Source organism: Bombina bombina, chromosome 1 (assembly GCF_027579735.1).
Source record: "Bombina bombina isolate aBomBom1 chromosome 1, aBomBom1.pri, whole genome shotgun sequence".
NCBI classification, from domain to species: Eukaryota; Metazoa; Chordata; class Amphibia; order Anura; family Bombinatoridae; genus Bombina; species Bombina bombina.
Window position 1 is genome coordinate 938,438,557 of NC_069499.1, and position 21,121 is coordinate 938,459,677.

The window sequence follows — 21,121 nt, forward strand, 5'->3', positions numbered from 1 at the left end:
CAGTCGGACAACATCACGACTGTAGCTTACATCAACCATCAGGGAGGGACAAGAAGCTCCCTAGCTATGATGGAAGTATCAAAGATAATTTGCTGGGCAGAGTCTCACTCTTGCCACCTGTCAGCAATCCACATCCCGGGAGTGGAGAACTGGGAGGCGGATTTCTTAAGTCGTCAGACTTTTCATCCGGGGGAGTGGGAACTTCATCCGGAGGTCTTTGCCCAAATACTTCGACGTTGGGGCAAACCAGAGATAGATCTCATGGCGTCTCGACAGAACGCCAAGCTTCCTCGTTACGGGTCCAGATCCAGGGATCCAGGAGCAGTCCTGATAGATGCTCTGACAGCACCTTGGGACTTCAGGATGGCTTACGTGTTTCCACCCTTCCCGTTGCTTCCTCGATTGATTGCCAGAATCAAACAAGAGAGAGCATCAGTGATTCTAATAGCACCTGCGTGGCCACGCAGGACTTGGTATGCAGACCTGGTGGACATGTCATCCTGTCCACCTTGGTCTCTACCTCTGAAACAGGACCTTCTGATACAGGGTCCCTTCAAACATCAAAATCTAACTTCTCTGAAGCTGACTGCTTGGAAATTGAACGCTTGATTTTATCAAGACGTGGATTTTCTGAGTCAGTTATTGATACCTTAATACAGGCTAGGAAACCTGTTACCAGAAAGATTTACCATAAGATATGGCGTAAATACCTATATTGGTGTGAATCCAAAGGTTACTCTTGGAGTAAGGTTAGGATTCCTAGGATATTGTCTTTTCTACAAGAAGGTTTAGAAAAGGGTTTATCTGCTAGTTCATTAAAGGGACAGATCTCAGCTCTGTCCATTCTGTTACACAAACGTCTGTCAGAAGTTCCTGACGTCCAGGCTTTTTGTCAGGCTTTGGCCAGAATTAAGCCTGTGTTTAAAACTGTTGCTCCACCATGGAGTTTAAACCTTGTTCTTAATGTTTTACAGGGCGTTCCGTTTGAACCCCTTCATTCCATTGATATAAAGTTGTTATCTTGGAAAGTTCTATTTTTAATGGCTATTTCCTCGGCTCGAAGAGTCTCTGAATTATCAGCCTTACATTGTGATTCTCCTTATTTGATTTTTCATTCGGATAAGGTAGTCCTGCGTACTAAACCTGGGTTCTTACCTAAGGTAGTTACTAACAGGAATATCAATCAAGAGATTGTTGTTCCTTCTTTATGCCCAAATCCTTCTTCAAAGAAGGAACGTCTACTGCACAACCTGGATGTAGTCCGTGCTCTAAAATTTTACTTACAGGCAACTAAGGAATTTCGACAAACGTCTTCTCTGTTTGTCATTTACTCTGGGCAGAGGAGAGGTCAAAAAGCTTCCGCTACCTCTCTTTCTTTTTGGCTTCGTAGCATAATTCGTTTAGCTTATGAGACTGCTGGACAGCAGCCTCCTGAAAGAATTACAGCTCATTCTACTAGAGCTGTGGCTTCCACTTGGGCCTTCAAGAATGAGGCCTCTGTTGAACAGATTTGCAAGGCTGCAACTTGGTCTTCGCTTCATACTTTTTCCAAATTTTACAAATTTGACACTTTTGCTTCTTCGGAGGCTATTTTTGGGAGAAAGGTTCTTCAGGCAGTGGTTCCTTCTGTATAAAGAGCCTGCCTATCCCTCCCGTCATCCGTGTACTTTTGCTTTGGTATTGGTATCCCAGAAGTAATGATGACCCGTGGACTGATCACACTTAACAGAAGAAAACATAATTTATGCTTACCTGATAAATTCCTTTCTTCTGTAGTGTGATCAGTCCACGGCCCGCCCTGTTTTTAAGGCAGGTAAATATTTTTTAATTTATACTCCAGTCACCACTTCACCCTTGGCTTTTCCTTTCTCGTTGGTCCTTGGTCGAATGACTGGGAGTGACGTAGAGGGGAGGAGCTATATGCAGCTCTGCTGGGTGAATCCTCTTGCACTTCCTGTTGGGGAGGAGTAATATCCCAGAAGTAATGATGACCCGTGGACTGATCACACTACAGAAGAAAGGAATTTATCAGGTAAGCATAAATTATGTTTTTTACTTTAGGATGAAGTAATTGTATAAAACAGTGAAGTGAAGCGCTGGACTCAACCCACGTTGCCGACCTCTTATACTACCTCCTTCCTAGGTAGTTCTGGATTCAAAAGGATTTAAATACGTGGAGTGTAGGTGGCGCTAGAAGTACACTAGGTATACCAAGCAATGGGTTGAATAAACTGATTTTCTAAGTCTGTATTTCTCCAACATAGGTGTGTCCGGTCCACGGCGTCATCCTTACTTGTGGGATATTCTCTTCCCCAACAGGAAATGGCAAAGAGCCCAGCAAAGCTGGTCACATGATCCCTCCTAGGCTCCGCCTACCCCAGTCATTCTCTTTGCCGTTGTACAGGCAACATCTCCACGGAGATGGCTTAGAGTTTTTTAGTGTTTAACTGTAGTTTTTATTATTCAATCAAGAGTTTGTTATTTTAAAATAGTGCTGGTATGTACTATTTACTCAGAAACAGAAAAGAGATGAAGATTTCTGTTTGTATGAGGAAAATGATTTTAGCACCGTAACTAAAATCCATGGCTGTTCCACACAGGACTGTTGAGAGCAATTAACTTCAGTTGGGGGAACAGTGTGCAGTCTCTTGCTGCTTGAGGTATGACACATTCTAACAAGACGATGTAATGCTGGAAGCTGTCATTTTTCCCTATGGGATCCGGTAAGCCATGTTTATTACGATGGTAAATAAGGGCTTCATAAGGGCTTATTAAGAATGTAGACTTTTCTGGGCTAAATCGATTCATTTTTAAAACATATTTAGCCTTGAGGAATCATTTTATCTGGGTATATTGATATTATAATATCGGCAGGCACTGTATTAGACACCTTATTTCTCTGGGGCTTTCCCAAAGCATAAGCAGAGCCTCATTTTCGCGCCGGTGTGGCGCACTTGTTTTTGAGAGGCATGGCATGCAGTCGCATGTGAGAGGAGCTCTGATACTTAGAAAAGGCTTTCTGAAGGCGTCATTTGGTATCGTATTCCCCTTTGGGTTTGGTTGGGTCTCAGCAAAGCAGATACCAGGGACTGTAAAGGGGTTAAAGTGTTAAAACGGCTCCGGTTCCGTTATTTTAAGGGTTAAAGCTTCCAAATTTGGTGTGCAATACTTTTAAGGCTTTAAGACACTGTGGTGAAAATTTGGTGAATTTTGTACAATTCCTTCATGTTTTTTCGCAATTGCAGTAATAAAGTGTGTTCAGTTTAAAATTTAAAGTGACAGTAACGGTTTTATTTTAAAACGTTTTTTGTACTTTATTATCAAGTTTATGCCTGTTTAACATGTCTGAACTACCAGATAGACTGTGTTCTGAATGTGGGGAAGCCAGAATTCCTGTTCATTTAAATAAATGTGATTTATGTGATAATGACAATGATGCCCAAGATGATTCCTCAAGTGAGGGGAGTAAGCATGGTACTGCATCATTCCCTCCTTCGTCTACACGAGTCTTGCCCACTCAGGAGGCCCCTAGTACATCTAGCGCGCCAATACTCCTTACTATGCAACAATTAACGGCTGTAATGGATAATTCTGTCAAAAACATTTTAGCCAAAATGAACCCTTGTCAGCGTAAGCGTGGCTGCTCTGTTTTAGTTACTGAAGAGCATGACGACGCTGATATTAATATCTCTGAAGGGCCCCTAACCCAATCTGAGGGGGCCAGGGAGGTTTTGTCTGAGGGAGAAATTACTGATTCAGGGAACATTTCTCAACAGGCTGAACCTGATGTAATTGCATTTAAATTTAAGTTGGAACATCTCCGCATTCTGCTTAAGGAGGTATTATCCACTCTGGATGATTGTGAAAAGTTGGTCATCCCAGAGAAACTATGTAAAATGGACAAGTTCCTAGAGGTGCCGGAGCTCCCAGAAGCTTTTCCTATACCCAAGCGGGTGGCGGACATTGTTAATAAAGAATGGGAAAGGCCCGGTATTCCTTTCGTCCCTCCCCCCATATTTAAAAAATTGTTTCCTATGGTCGACCCCAGAAAGGACTTATGGCAGACAGTCCCCAAGGTCGAGGGAGCGGTTTCTACTTTAAACAAACGCACCACTATACCCATAGAGGATAGTTGTGCTTTCAAAGATCCTATGGATAAAAAATTAGAAGGTTTGCTTAAAAAGATGTTTGTTCAGCAGGGTTACCTTCTACAACCAATTTCATGCATTGTCCCTGTCACTACAGCCGCATGTTTCTGGTTTGATGAGCTGATAAAGGCGCTCGATAGTGATTCTCCTCCTTATGAGGAGATTATGGACAGAATCAATGCTCTCAAATTGGCTAATTCTTTCACCCTAGACGCCACTTTGCAATTGGCTAGGTTAGCGGCTAAGAATTCTGGGTTTGCTATTGTGGCGCGCAGAGCGCTTTGGTTGAAATCTTGGTCGGCTGATGCGTCTTCCAAGAACAAGCTACTAAACATTCCTTTCAAGGGGAAAACGCTGTTTGGCCCTGACTTGAAAGAGATTATCTCGGATATCACTGGGGGTAAGGGCCACGCCCTTCCTCAGGATCGGCCTTTCAAGGCGAAAAATAGACCTAATTTTCGTCCCTTTCGTAAAAACGGACCAGCCCAAAGTGCTACGTCCTCTAAGCAAGAGGGTAATACTTCTCAAGCCAAGCCAGCTTGGAGACCAATGCAAGGCTGGAACAAGGGAAAGCAGGCCAAGAAGCCTGCCACTGCTACCAAGACAGCATGAAATATTAGCCCCCGATCCGGGACCGGATCTGGTGGGGGGCAGACTCTCTCTCTTCGCTCAGGCTTGGGCAAGAGATGTTCTGGATCCTTGGGCGCTAGAAATAGTCTCCCAGGGTTATCTCCTGGAATTCAAGGGACTTCCCCCAAGGGGGAGGTTCCACAGGTCTCAGTTGTCTTCAGACCACATAAAAAGACAGGCGTTCTTACATTGTGTAGAAGACCTGTTAAAAATGGGAGTGATTCATCCTGTTCCAATAAGAGAACAAGGGATGGGGTTCTACTCCAATCTGTTCATAGTTCCCAAAAAAGAGGGAACGTTCAGACCAATCTTAGATCTCAAGATCTTAAACAAGTTTCTCAAGGTTCCATCTTTCAAGATGGAAACCATTCGAACTATTCTTCCTTCCATCCAGGAGGGTCAATTCATGACCACGGTGGATTTAAAGGATGCGTATCTACATATTCCTATCCACAAGGAACATCATCGGTTCCTAAGGTTTGCATTCCTGGACAAACATTACCAGTTCGTGGCGCTTCCTTTCGGATTAGCCACTGCTCCAAGGATTTTCACAAAGGTACTAGGGTCCCTTCTAGCGGTGCTAAGACCAAGGGGCATTGCAGTAGTACCTTACCTGGACGACATTCTGATTCAAGCGTCGTCCCTTCCTCAAGCAAAGGCTCACACGGACATTGTCCTGGCCTTTCTCAGATCTCACGGCTGGAAAGTGAACGTGGAAAAGAGTTCTCTATCCCCGTCAACAAGGGTTCCCTTCTTGGGAACAATTATAGACTCCTTAGAAATGAGGATCTTTCTAACAGAGGCCAGAAAAACAAAACTTCTAGACTCTTGTCGGATACTTCATTCCGTTCCTCTTCCTTCCATAGCTCAGTGCATGGAAGTGATCGGGTTGATGGTAGCGGCGATGGACATAGTTCCTTTTGCGCGCATTCATCTAAGACCATTACAACTGTGCATGCTCAGTCAGTGGAATGGGGACTATACAGACTTGTCTCCGAAGATACAAGTAAATCAGAGGACCAGAGACTCACTCCGTTGGTGGCTGTCCCTGGACAATCTGTCTCAAGGGATGACGTTCCGCAGACCAGAGTGGGTCATTGTCACGACCGACGCCAGTCTGATGGGCTGGGGCGCGGTCTGGGGATCCCTGAAAGCTCAGGGTCTTTGGTCTCGGGAAGAATCTCTTCTACCGATAAATATTCTGGAACTGAGAGCGATATTCAATGCTCTCAAGGCCTGGCCTCGGCTAGCGAGGACCAAGTTCATACGGTTTCAATCAGACAACATGACAACTGTTGCGTACATCAACCATCAGGGGGGAACAAGGAGTTCCCTAGCGATGGAAGAAGTGACCAAAATCATTCTATGGGCGGAGTCTCACTCCTGCCACCTGTCTGCTATCCACATCCCAGGAGTGGAAAATTGGGAAGCGGATTTTCTGAGTCGTCAGACATTGCATCCGGGGGAGTGGGAACTCCATCCGGAAATCTTTGCCCAAGTCACTCACCTGTGGGGCATTCCAGACATGGATCTGATGGCCTCTCGTCAGAACTTCAAAGTTCCTTGCTACGGGGCCAGATCCAGGGATCCCAAGGCGGCTCTAGTGGATGCACTAGTAGCACCTTGGACCTTCAAACTAGCTTATGTGTTCCCGCCATTTCCTCTCATCCCCAGGCTGGTAGCCAGGATCAATCAGGAGAGGGCGTCGGTGATCTTGATAGCTCCTGCGTGGCCACGCAGGACTTGGTATGCAGATCTGGTGAATATGTCATCGGCTCCACCTTGGAAGCTACCTTTGAGACGAGACCTTCTTGTTCAGGGTCCGTTCGAACATCCGAATCTGGTTTCACTCCAGCTGACTGCTTGGAGATTGAACGCTTGATTTTATCGAAGCGAGGATTCTCAGATTATGTTATCGATACTCTTGTTCAGGCCAGAAAGCCTGTAACTAGAAAGATTTACCACAAAATTTGGAAAAAATATATCTGTTGGTGTGAATCTAAAGGATTCCCTTGGGATAAGGTTAAGATTCCTAGGATTCTATCCTTCCTTCAAGAAGGATTGGAAAAAGGATTATCTGCAAGTTCCCTGAAGGGACAGATTTCTGCCTTGTCGGTATTACTTCACAAAAAGCTGGCAGCTGTGCCAGATGTTCAAGCCTTTGTTCAGGCTCTGGTTAGAATCAAGCCTGTTTACAAACCTTTGACTCCTCCTTGGAGTCTCAATTTAGTTCTTTCAGTTCTTCAGGGGGTTCCGTTTGAACCCTTACATTCCGTTGATATTAAGTTATTATCTTGGAAAGTTTTGTTTTTAGTTGCGATTTCTTCTGCTAGAAGAGTCTCAGAATTATCTGCTCTGCAGTGTTCTCCTCCTTATCTGGTGTTCCATGCAGATAAGGTGGTTTTACGTACTAAACCTGGTTTTCTTCCAAAAGTTGTTTCTAACAAAAACATTAACCAGGAGATTATCGTACCTTCTCTGTGTCCGAAACCAGTTTCAAAGAAGGAACGTTTGTTGCACAATTTGGATGTTGTTCGCGCTCTAAAATTCTATTTAGATGCTACTAAGGATTTTAGACAAACATCTTCCTTGTTTGTTGTTTATTCAGGTAAAAGGAGAGGTCAAAAAGCAACTTCTACCTCTCTCTCTTTTTGGATTAAAAGCATCATCAGATTGGCTTACGAGACTGCCGGACGGCAGCCTCCCGAAAGAATCACAGCTCATTCCACTAGGGCTGTGGCTTCCACATGGGCCTTCAAGAACGAGGCTTCTGTTGATCAGATATGTAGGGCAGCGACTTGGTCTTCACTGCACACTTTTACCAAATTTTACAAGTTTGATACTTTTGCTTCTTCTGAGGCTATTTTTGGGAGAAAGGTTTTGCAAGCCGTGGTGCCTTCCATTTAGGTGACCTGATTTGCTCCCTCCCTTCATCCGTGTCCTAAAGCTTTGGTATTGGTTCCCACAAGTAAGGATGACGCCGTGGACCGGACACACCTATGTTGGAGAAAACAGAATTTATGTTTACCTGATAAATTTCTTTCTCCAACGGTGTGTCCGGTCCACGGCCCGCCCTGGTTTTTTAATCAGGTCTGATAATTTATTTTCTTTAACTACAGTCACCACGGTACCATATGGTTTCTCCTATGCAAATATTCCTCCTTAACGTCGGTCGAATGACTGGGGTAGGCGGAGCCTAGGAGGGATCATGTGACCAGCTTTGCTGGGCTCTTTGCCATTTCCTGTTGGGGAAGAGAATATCCCACAAGTAAGGATGACGCCGTGGACCGGACACACCGTTGGAGAAAGAAATTTATCAGGTAAACATAAATTCTGTTTTTACTAATGCCCTCAAATGCACTGGGTGGTGATAATAGGAAAAAGAAGTCTAAAACTGAGTGGATTTTATCTCAAATTTATTCAATAATGTGAACATAGAAATCAACAAGATCAATCATGCATGTGGCCCACACTAATCAATCACAACAACTTTCAAATCACAATTAAAAAAATCAACATTAAAAATCAAACTTTGTCATTACTATTGCCTAATTGAAATTTATTTACTTAAAGATTTAATGCTGCTATATTTTACATTTTAATGACAAAGTTTGATTTTTAATGTTGATTTTTTTTAATTGTGATTTGAAAGTTGTTGTGATTGATTAGTGTGGGCCACATGCATGATTGATCTTGTTGATTTCTATGTTCACATTATTGAATAAATTTGAGATAAAATCCACTCAGTTTTAGACTTCTTTTTCCTATTATCACCACCCAGTGCATTTGAGGGCATTAGTAAAATACAGACTTAGAAAATCAGTTTATTCAACCCATTGCTTGTATACCTAGTGTACTTCTAGCGCCACCTACACTCCACGTATTTAAATCCTTTTGAATCCAGAACTACCTAGGAAGGAGGTAGTATAAGAGGTCGGCAACGTGGGTTGAGTCCAGCGCTCCACTTCACTGCTCCACCCAGTGCATTTGAGGGCATTAGTAAAATACAGACTTAGAAAATCAGTTTATTTAACCCATTGCTCGGTATACCTAGTGTACTTCTAGCGCCACCTACACTCCACGTATTTATATATTTTTACTTTAGAACGTTCCATTGATATCACATTTTGTTTAAGTGTATTTAAACACACACAATTATTCTTAGATATCAATTTACCTGTCATTCTTTGTGCTTTTTATCCATTTATATCTGGGTTTATTGAAAGGGCTGAGGAATAATTTCAATTTTTTTGTTTTTAATTTTGTGCATATTTTTTTTTTTTTTTTTTCTAGGTGTTCAATGACCCAATACACGGTCACATTGAATTGCATCCGCTACTTGTCCGAATCATAGACACTCCCCAGTTTCAGCGTCTGAGATATATCAAACAACTGGGGGGCAGCTACTATGTGTTTCCCGGAGGATCACACAACCGATTTGAGCATTCTATTGGGTAAGAGAGAAGGCATTTTATAATTGTACAGTAGGTAACTTGCATGCGATCTGAATAGTGTCTGGGATTTATTATATACAGTAAGTTTATATGTAAAGTTTTTTCTTTCTCATCTATACTGATATGCATATTAAAGGAACATGAAACCCATTTTATGAATCAGATAGAACATACAAGTTTCAACAACTTTCCAATTTGCTTCATTCTCTTGGTAGGCTTTGTTGAAAAGCATACCCAGGTAGGCTTAGAAGCTGGGAGGTAGCTGCTGATTGGTAAGCCACTGGTATATTTGTGCAGCTACCAATGTGTTCAGCTAGCTCCCACTAATGCATTGCTGCTCCTTCAATAAAGGATACAAAGTGAATGAAGCAAAATTTATAATAGAAGTTAATTGGAAGGTTATTTCAAATTGTATGTTGTATCTGAAATAACAATTTGGGGTTTCATGTCCTTTTAATACAATGGGTGAGTCCTGTTCTGAATTACTGTCATGCCTTCTGCCTCCCAAATACTGATCTTGTTTACCTTGGACATTTATGCATTGCTCTTGCTTTTTGTTTGGCGTCAATGCTTTTGTGATCTTAACATATTAACAAAACCGTTCCAATAGAATCGGATGTCTCCCCATTGAAAAGCTGTTGTAATTCATTTCAATGCGTTTCTTTTAACCTTGAAATGTTCAGCCCATGAAGTTAAAACAACTTGTCAAATGTTGATTTCACCTTTTGACCTGTCTGGTTTAGCCTAAACACATGAGAGCAGGATGCACACATTCTTTTTGTGTGCCTCTCACCTTTTTTTTTGTACAACACATAAAAGGAAGTTGCCTTAGGGATTTGATCTCTTCTTATTTTCTAACCTCTGATATATTATTGCTGTCCCATTTGTTAATTAACTGTGGAATGTCGTCTTACTACATTTAAAGATAGTGGTTGGACCCTCCCCCAACAGACACCTGCACTGAAAAAGACCCGCATAAAGAATGCAATTTTCTCCAACATAGGTGTGTCCGGTCCACGGCGTCATCCTTACTTGTGGGATATTCTCTTCCCCAACAGGAAATGGCAAAGAGCCCAGCAAAGCTGGTCACATGATCCCTCCTAGGCTCCGCCTACCCCAGTCATTCTCTTTGCCGTTGTACAGGCAACATCTCCACGGAGATGGCTTAGAGTTTTTTAGTGTTTAACTGTAGTTTTTATTATTCAATCAAGAGTTTGTTATTTTGAAATAGTGCTGGTATGTACTATTTACTCAGAAACAGAAAAGAGATGAAGATTTCTGTTTGTATGAGGAAAATGATTTTAGCAAACGTCACTAAAATCCATGGCTGTTCCACACAGGACTGTTGAGAGCAATTAACTTCAGTTGGGGGAACAGTGAGCAGTCTTTTGCTGCTTGAGGTATGACACATTCTAACAAGACGATGTAATGCTGGAAGCTGTCATTTTCCCTATGGGATCCGGTAAGCCATGTTTATTAAGATCGTAAATAAGGGCTTCACAAGGGCTTATTAAGACTGTAGACTTTTTCTGGGCTAAATCGATTCATTATTAACACATATTTAGCCTTGAGGAATCATTTATTCTGGGTATTTTTATATAATAATATCGGCAGGCACTGTTTTAGACGCCTTATTCTTTAGGGGCTTTCCAAAATCATAGGCAGAGCCTCATTTTCGCGCCGGTGTTGCGCACTTGTTTTTGAGACATGACATGCAGTCGCATGTGAGAGGAGCTCTGATACTTAGAAAAGACTTTCTGAAGGCGTCATTTGGTATCGTATTCCCCTTTGGGCTTGGTTGGGTCTCAGCAAAGCAGATACCAGGGACTGTAAAGGGGTTAAAGTTAAAAACGGCTCCGGTTCAGTTATTTTAAGGGTTAAAGCTCCCAAATTTGGTGTGCAATACTTTTAAGGCTTTAAGACACTGTGGTGAAAATTTGGTGAATTTTGAACAATTCCTTCATGTTTTTTCGCAATTGCAGTAATAAAGTGTGTTCAGTTTAAAATTTAAAGTGACAGTAACGGTTTTATTTTAAAACGTTTTTTGTACTTTGTTATCAAGTTTATGCCTGTTTAACATGTCTGAACTACCAGATAGACTGTGTTCTGAATGTGGGGAAGCCAGAATTCCCATTCATTTAAATAAATGTGATTTATGTGACAATGACAATGATGCCCAAGATGATTCCTCAAGTGAGGGGAGTAAGCATGGTACTGCATCATTCCCTCCTTCGTCTACACGAGTCTTGCCCACTCAGGAGGCCCCTAGTACATCTAGCGCGCCAATACTCCTTACTATGCAACAATTAACGGCTGTAATGGATAATTCTGTCAAAAACATTTTAGCCAAAATGAACACTTATCAGCGTAAGCGCGACTGCTCTGTTTTAGATACTGAAGAGCATGACGACGCTGATAATAATGGTTCTGAAGGGCCCCTAACCCAGTCTGATGGGGCCAGGGAGGTTTTGTCTGAGGGAGAAATTACTGATTCAGGGAACATTTCTCAACAAGCTGAACCTGATGTGATTGCGTTTAAATTTAAGTTGGAACATCTCCGCATTCTGCTTAAGGAGGTATTATCCACTCTGGATGATTGTGACAAGTTGGTCATCCCAGAGAAACTATGTAAAATGGACAAGTTCCTAGAGGTCCCGGGGCTCCCAGAAGCTTTTCCTATACCCAAGCGGGTGGCGGACATTGTTAATAAAGAATGGGAAAGGCCCGGTATTCCTTTCGTCCCTCCCCCCATATTTAAAAAATTGTTTCCTATGGTCGACCCCAGAAAGGACTTATGGCAGACAGTCCCCAAGGTCGAGGGAGCGGTTTCTACTTTAAACAAACGCACCACTATACCCATAGAAGATAGTTGTGCTTTCAAAGATCCTATGGATAAAAAATTAGAAGGTTTGCTTAAAAAGATGTTTGTTCAGCAAGGTTACCTTCTACAACCAATTTGCGTCTTCCAAGAACAAGCTACTTAACATTCCTTTCAAGGGGAAAACGCTGTTTGGCCCTGACTTGAAAGAGATTATCTCTGATATCACTGGGGGTAAGGGCCACGCCCTTCCTCAGGATCGGCCTTTCAAGGCAAAAAATAAACCTAATTTTCGTCCCTTTCGTAGAAATGGACCAGCCCAAAGTGCTACGTCCTCTAAGCAAGAGGGTAATACTTCTCAAGCCAAGCCAGCTTGGAGACCAATGCAAGGCTGGAACAAGGGAAAGCAGGCCAAGAAACCTGCCACTGCTACCAAGACAGCATGAAATGTTGGCCCCCGATCCGGGACCGGATCTGGTGGGGGGCAGACTCTCTCTCTTCGCTCAGGCTTGGGCAAGAGATGTTCTGGATCCTTGGGCGCTAGAAATAGTCTCCCAAGGTTATCTTCTGGAATTCAAGGGGCTTCCCCCAAGGGGGAGGTTCCACAGGTCTCAGTTGTCTTCAGACCACATAAAAAGACAGGCATTCTTACATTGTGTAGAAGACCTGTTAAAAATGGGAGTGATTCATCCTGTTCCATTAAGAGAACAAGGGATGGGGTTCTACTCCAATCTGTTCATAGTTCCCAAAAAAGAGGGAACGTTCAGACCAATCTTAGATCTCAAGATCTTAAACAAGTTTCTCAAGGTTCCATCGTTCAAGATGGAAACCATTCGAACTATTCTTCCTTCCATCCAGGAAGATCAATTCATGACCACAGTGGATTTAAAGGATGCGTATCTACATATTCCTATCCACAAGGAACATCATCGGTTCCTAAGGTTCGCATTCCTGGACAAGCATTACCAGTTCGTGGCGCTTCCTTTCGGATTAGCCACTGCTCCAAGGATTTTCACAAAGGTACTAGGGTCCCTTCTAGCTGTGCTAAGACCAAGGGGCATTGCTGTAGTACCTTACTTGGACGACATTCTGATTCAAGCGTCGTCCCTTCCTCAAGCAAAGGCTCACACGGACATTGTCCTGGCCTTTCTCAGATCTCACGGATGGAAAGTGAACGTGGAAAAGAGTTCTCTATCTCCGTCAACAAGGGTTCCCTTCTTGGGAACAATAATAGACTCCTTAGAAATGAGGATTTTTCTGACAGAGGCCAGAAAAACAAAACTTCTAGACTCTTGTCGGATACTTCATTCCGTTCCTCTTCCTTCCATAGCGCAGTGCATGGAAGTGATCGGTTTGATGGTAGCGGCAATGGACATAGTTCCTTTTGCGCGCATTCATCTAAGACCATTACAACTGTGCATGCTCAGTCAGTGGAATGGGGACTATACAGACTTGTCTCCGAAGATACAAGTAAATCAGAGGACCAGAGACTCACTCCGTTGGTGGCTGTCCCTGGACAACCTGTCACAAGGGATGACATTCCGCAGACCGGAGTGGGTCATCGTCACGACCGACGCCAGTCTGATGGGCTGGGGCGCGGTCTGGGGATCCCTGAAAGCTCAGGGTCTTTGGTCTCGGGAAGAATCTCTTCTACCGATAAATATTCTGGAACTGAGAGCGATATTCAATGCTCTCAAGGCTTGGCCTCAGCTAGCGAGGGCCAAGTTCATACGGTTTCAATCAGACAACATGACAACTGTTGCGTACATCAACCATCAGGGGGGAACAAGGAGTTCCCTAGCGATGGAAGAAGTGACCAAAATCATTCTATGGGCGGAGTCTCACTCCTGCCACCTGTCTGCTATCCACATCCCAGGAGTGGAAAATTGGGAAGCGGATTTTCTGAGTCGTCAGACATTGCATCCGGGGGAGTGGGAACTCCATCCGGAAATCTTTGCCCAAGTCACTCAGCTGTGGGGCATTCCAGACATGGATCTGATGGCCTCTCGTCAGAACTTCAAAGTTCCTTGCTACGGGTCCAGATCCAGGGATCCCAAGGCGGCTCTAGTGGATGCACTAGTAGCACCTTGGACCTTCAAACTAGCTTATGTGTTCCCGCCGTTTCCTCTCATCCCCAGGCTGGTAGCCAGGATCAATCAGGAGAGGGCGTCGGTGATCTTGATAGCTCCTGCGTGGCCACGCAGGACTTGGTATGCAGATCTGGTGAATATGTAATCGGCTCCACTTTGGAAGCTACCTTTGAGACGAGACCTTCTTGTTCAGGGTCCGTTCGAACATCCGAATCTGGTTTCACTCCAGCTGACTGCTTGGAGATTGAACGCTTGATCTTATCGAAGCGAGGGTTCTCAGATTCTGTTATCGATACTCTTGTTCAGGCCAGAAAGCCTGTAACTAGAAAGATTTACCACAAAATTTGGAAAAAATATATCTGTTGGTGTGAATCTAAAGGATTCCCTTGGGACAAGGTTAGGATTCCTAAGATTCTATCCTTCCTTCAAGAAGGATTGGAAAAAGGATTATCTGCTAGTTCCCTGAAGGGACAGATTTCTGCCTTGTCTGTGTTACTTCACAAAAAGCTGGCAGCTGTGCCAGATGTTCAAGCCTTTGTTCAGGCTCTGGTTAGAATTAAGCCTGTTTACAAACCTTTGACTCCTCCTTGGAGTCTCAACTTAGTTCTTTCAGTTCTTCAGGGGGTTCCGTTTGAACCCTTACATTCCGTTGATATTAAGTTATTATCTTGGAAAGTTTTGTTTTTAGTTGCAATTTCTTCTGCTAGAAGAGTTTCAGAATTATCTGCTCTGCAGTGTTCTCCTCCTTATCTGGTGTTCCATGCAGATAAGGTGGTTTTACGTACTAAACCTGGTTTTCTTCCAAAAGTTGTTTCTAACAAAAACATTAACCAGGAGATTATCGTGCCTTCTCTGTGTCCGAAACCAGTTTCAAAGAAGGAACGTTTGTTGCACAATTTGGATGTTGTTCGCGCTCTAAAATTCTATTTAGATGCTACAAAGGATTTTAGACAAACATCTTCCTTGTTTGTTGTTTATTCCGGTAAAAGGAGAGGTCAAAAAGCAACTTCTACCTCTCTCTCTTTTTGGATTAAAAGCATCATCAGATTGGCTTACGAGACTGCCGGACGGCAGCCTCCCGAAAGAATCACGGCCCATTCCACTAGGGCTGTGGCTTCCACATGGGCCTTCAAGAACGAGGCTTCTGTTGATCAGATATGTACGGCAGCGACTTGGTCTTCACTGCACACTTTTACCAAATTTTACAAGTTTGATACTTTTGCTTCTTCTGAGGCTATTTTTGGGAGAAAGGTTTTGCAAGCCGTGGTGCCTTCCATTTAGGTGACCTGATTTGCTCCCTCCCTTCATCCGTGTCCTAAAGCTTTGGTATTGGTTCCCACAAGTAAGGATGACGCCGTGGACCGGACACACCTATGTTGGAGAAAACAGAATTTATGTTTACCTGATAAATTACTTTCTCCAACGGTGTGTCCGGTCCACGGCCCGCCCTGGTTTTTTTTTAATCAGGTCTGATAATTTATTTTCTTTAACTACAGTCACCACGGTACCATATGGTTTCTCCTATGCAAATATTCCTCCTTAACGTCGGTCGAATGACTGGGGTAGGCGGAGCCTAGGAGGGATCATGTGACCAGCTTTGCTGGGCTCTTTGCCATTTCCTGTTGGGGAAGAGAATATCCCACAAGTAAGGATGACGCCGTGGACCGGACACACCGTTGGAGAAAGTAATTTATCAGGTAAACATAAATTCTGTTTTTTCTAGCTAAAGTTATAGTGATTTGCATTTTTACTGCACTCCAGGGATACCTAACTGAAAAGGGTTATAAATGAGCGCACCTGCACTAATGTAAACAATCTCTGTATCATGTTGCTCAGTCAAGCAGACACCACCATATTAAATGCTGCAATTGTGCTTGTCAGTAACTGTATTTAAACCCTCCTAAAGGGGTTAAACACATTAAATGAATAATAAACGCAGGATTTTTTTTTAAAGACTAATGCGGAATGTATATATGATATAGGGTGCATATATCACTGCATTTCCTTCATTAAAGGGACTGTGTACCCTATTTTTCCACCTTTTTAATATGTTCCTAATGATCCCCAATGATGGAGTGTTTATTTTTTATTTTTTTACGTATAGCTCCTTTACTTTTATATCGGCTTTTAGGGACACTCTAGTCAAAATTAAACTTTCATGATTCAGAAAGAACATGCAATTTTAAACAACTTTCCAATTTACTTCCATTAACAAAATGTGCATTCTCTCTTTTATATTTACACTTTCTTTCATGTAATTAGCAAGAGTCCATGAGCTAGTGACGTATGGGATATACATTCCTACCAGGAGGGGCAAAGTTTCCCAAACCTCAAAATGCCTATAAATACACCCCTCACCACACCCACAATTCAGTTTTACAAACTTTGCCTCCGATGGAGGTGGTGAAGTAAGTTTGTGCTAGATTCTACGTTGATATGCGCTCCGCAGCAAGTTGGAGCCCGGTTTTCCTCTCAGCGTGCAGTGAATGTCAGAGGGATGTGAGGAGAGTATTGCCTATTTGAATGCAGTGATCTCCTTCTAAGGGGTCTATTTCATAGGTTCTCTGTTATCGGTCGTAGAGATTCATCTCTTACCTCCCTTTTCAGATCGACGATATACTCTTATATATACCATTACCTCTGCTGATTCTCGTTTCAGTACTGGTTTGGCTATCTGCTATATGTAGATGAGTGTCCTGGGGTAAGTAAGTCTTATTTTCTGTGACACTCCAAGCTATGGTTGGGCACTTTGTTTATAAAGTTCTAAATATATGTATTCAAACATTTATTTGCCTTGACTCAGAATGTTCAACTTTCCTTATTTTCAGACAGTCAGTTTCATATTTGGGATAATGCATTTTGATTTGACCATTTTTTCTTACCTTAAAATTTGACTTTTTCCCTGTGGGCTGTTAGGCTCGCGGGGGCTGAAAATGCTTCATTTTATTGCGTCATTCTTGGCGCGGACTTTTTTGGCGCAAAAATTCTATTTCCGTTTCCGGCGTCATACGTGTCGCCGGAAGTTGCGTCATTCTTTGACGTTATTTCGCGCCAAAAATGTCGGCGTTCCGGATGTGGCGTCATTTTTGGCGCCAAAAAGCATTTAGGCGCCAAATAATGTGGGCGTCTTATTTGGCGCGAAAAAATATGGGCGTCACTTTTGTCTCCACATTATTTAAGTCTCATTTTTTATTGCTTCTGGTTGCTAGAAGCTTGTTCTTTGGCATTCTTTCCCATTCCTGAAACTCTCATTTAAGGAATTTGATCAATTTTGCTTTATATGTTGTTTTTTCTCTTACATATTGCAAGATGTCTCACGTTGCATCTGAGCCAGAAGATACTACAGGAAAATCGCTGTCAAGTGCTGAATCTACCAAAGCTAAGTGTATCTGCTGTAAACTTTTGGTAGCTATTTCTCCAGCTGTTGTTTGTATTGATTGTCATGACAAACTTGTTAAAGCAGATAATATTTCCTTTAGTAAAGTACCATTGCCTGTTGCAGTTCCCTCAACATCTAAGGTGCAGAATGTTCCTGATAATATAAGAGATTTTGTTTCTGAATCCATAAAGAAGGCTATGTCTGTTATTTCTCCTTCTAGTAAACGTAAAAAATCTTTTAAAACTTCTCTCCCTACAGATGAATTTTTAAATGAACATCATCATTCTGATTCTGATGACTCCTCTGGTTCAGAGGATTCTGTCTCTGAGGTTGATGCTGATAAATCTTCATATTTATTTAAAATGGAATTTATTCGTTCTTTACTTAAAGAAGTTCTAATTGCTTTAGAAATAGAGGATTCTGGTCCTCTTGATACTAATTCTAAACGTTTAGATAAGGTATTTAAAGCTCCTGTGGTTATTCCAGAAGTTTTTCCTGTTCCTAATGCTATTTCTGCAGTAATTTCCAAAGAATGGGATAATTTGGGTAATTCATTTACTCCTTCTAAACGTTTTAAGCAATTATATCCTGTGCCGTCTGACAGATTAGAATTTTGGGACAAGATCCCTAAAGTTGATGGGGCTATTTCTACCCTTGCTAAACGTACTACTATTCCTACGTCAGATGGTACTTCGTTTAAGGATCCTCTAGATAGGAAAATTGAGTCCTTTCTAAGAAAAGCTTATCTGTGTTCAGGTAATCTTCTTAGACCTGCTATATCTTTGGCTGATGTTGCTGCAGCTTCAACTTTTTGGTTGGAAACTTTAGCGCAACAAGTAACACATCGTGATTCTCATGATATTATTATTCTTCTTCAGCATGCTAATAATTTTATCTGTGATGCCATTTTTGATATTATCAGAGTTGATGTCAGGTTTATGTCTCTAGCTATTTTAGCTAGAAGAGCTTTATGGCTTAAAACTTGGAATGCTGATATGGCTTCTAAATCAACTTTACTTTCCATTTCTTTCCAGGGTAACAAATTATTTGGTTCTCAGTTGGATTCCATTATTTCAACTGTTACTGGTGGGAAAGGAACTTTTTTACCACAGGATAAAAAATCTAAAGGTAAAAACAGGGCTAATAATCGTTTTCGTTCCTTTCGTTTCAACAAAGAACAAAAGCCTGATCCTTCATCCTCAGGAGCAGTTTCAGTTTGGAGACCATCTCCAGTCTGGAATAAATCCAAGCCAGCTAGAAAGGCAAAGCCTGCTTCTAAGTCCACATGAAGGTGCGGCCCTCATTCCAGCTCAGCTGGTAGGGGGCAGGTTACGTTTTTTCAAGGAAATTTGGATCAATTCTGTTCACAATCTTTGGATTCAGAGCATTGTTTCAGAAGGGTACAGAATTGGTTTCAAGTTGAGACCTCCTGCAAAGAGATTTTTTCTTTCCCGTGTCCCAGTAAATCCAGTAAAAGCTCAAGCATTTCTGAAATGTGTTTCAGATCTAGAGTTGACTGGAGTAATTATGCCAGTTCCAGTTCCGGAACAGGGGATGGGGTTTTATTCAAATCTCTTCATTGTACCAAAGAAGGAGAATTCTTTCAGACCAGTTCTGGATCTAAAAATATTGAATCGTTATGTAAGGATACCAACGTTCAAGATGGTAACTGTAAGGACTATCTTACCTTTTGTTCAGCAAGGGAATTATATGTCCATGATAGATTTACAGGATGCATATCTGCATATTCCGATTCATCCAGATCATTATCAGTTCCTGAGATTCTCGTTTCTGGACAAGCATTACCAATTTGTGGCTCTGCCGTTTGGCCTAGCTACAGCTCCAAGAATTTTTACAAAGGTTCTCGGTGCCCTGCTGTCTGTAATCAGAGAACAGGGTATTGTGGTATTTCCTTATTTGGACGATATCTTGGTACTTGCTCAGTCTTTACATTTAGCAGAATCTCATACGAATCGACTTGTGTTGTTTCTTCAAGATCATGGTTGGAGGATCAATTTACCAAAAAGTTCTTTGATTCCTCAGACAAGGGTAACCTTTCTGGGTTTCCAGATGGATTCAGTGTCCATGACTCTGTCTTTAACAGACAAGAGACGTCTAAAGTTGATTACAGCTTGTCGAAACCTTCAGTCACAATCATTCCCTTCGGTAGCCTTATGCATGGAAATTCTAGGTCTTATGACTGCTGCATCGGACGCGATCCCCTTTGCTCGTTTTCACATGCGACCTCTTCAGCTCTGTATGCTGAAGCAATGGTGCAAGGATTACACGAAGATATCTCAATTAATATCTTTAAAACCGATTGTTCGACACTCTCTAACATGGTGGACAGATCACCATCGTTTAATTCAGGGGGCTTCTTTTGTGCTTCCGACCTGGACTGTAATTTCAACAGATGCAAGTCTCACAGGTTGGGGAGCTGTGTGGGGATCTCTGACGGCACAAGGAGTTTGGGAATCTCAGGAGGTGAGATTACCGATCAATATTTTGGAACTCCGTGCAATTTTCAGAGCTCTTCAGTTTTGGCCTCTTCTGAAGAGAGAATCGTTCATTTGTTTTCAGACAGACAATGTCACAACTGTGGCATACATCAATCATCAAGGAGGGACTCACAGTCCTCTGGCTATGAAAGAAGTATCTCGAATCTTGGTTTGGGCGGAATCCAGCTCCTGTCTAATCTCTGCGGTTCATATCCCAGGTGTAGACAATTGGGAAGCGGATTATCTCAGTCGCCAAACGTTGCATCCGGGCGAATGGTCTCTTCACCCAGAGGTATTTCTTCAGATTGTTCAAATGTGGGAACTTCCAGAAATAGATCTGATGGCGTCCCATCTAAACAAGAAACTTCCCAGGTATCTGTCCAGATCCCGGGATCCTCAGGCGGAGGCAGTGGATGCATTATCACTTCCTTGGAAGTATCATCCTGCCTATATCTTTCCGCCTCTAGTTCTTCTTCCAAGAGTAATCTCCAAGATTCTGAAGGAATGCTCGTTTGTTCTGCTGGTAGCTCCGGCATGGCCTCACAGGTTTTGGTATGCGGATCTTGTCCGGATGGCCTCTTGCCAACCGTGGACTCTTCCGTTAAGACCAGACCTTCTGTCACAAGGCCCTTTTTTCCATCAGGATCTGAAATCCTTAAATTTAAAGGTATGGAGATTGAACGCTTGATTCTTGGTCAAAGAGGTTTCTCTGACTCGGTGATTAATACTATGTTACAGGCTCGTAAATCTGTATCTCGAGAGATATATTATAGAGTCTGGAAGACTTATATTTCTTGGTGTCTTTCTCATCATTTTTCTTGGCATTCTTTTAGAATACCGAGAATTTTACAGTTTCTTCAGGATGGTTTAGATAAGGGTTTGTCCGCAAGTTCTTTGAAAGGACAAATCTCTGCTCTTTCTGTTCTTTTTCACAGAAAGATTGCTATTCTTCCTGATATTCATTGTTTTGTACAAGCTTTGGTTCGTATAAAACCTGTCATTAAGTCAATTTCTCCTCCTTGGAGTTTGAATTTGGTTCTGGGAGCTCTTCAAGCTCCTCCGTTTGAACCTATGCATTCATTGGACATTAAATTACTTTCTTGG

General features: G+C 42.4%; 1 protein-coding gene across 1 annotated transcript in view; it reads left to right on the top strand.

Moving 5' to 3' along the window:
• The window catches only part of SAMHD1 (SAM and HD domain containing deoxynucleoside triphosphate triphosphohydrolase 1), a 615,063-nt gene that overhangs the window by 85,772 nt on the left and 508,170 nt on the right, over nt 1-21,121 (top strand). The window contains exon 4 of the mRNA XM_053715954.1: nt 9,072-9,232. Coding sequence (XP_053571929.1) covers nt 9,072-9,232 — 161 coding nt within the window. The remainder of the gene's footprint in view (nt 1-9,071; nt 9,233-21,121) is intronic.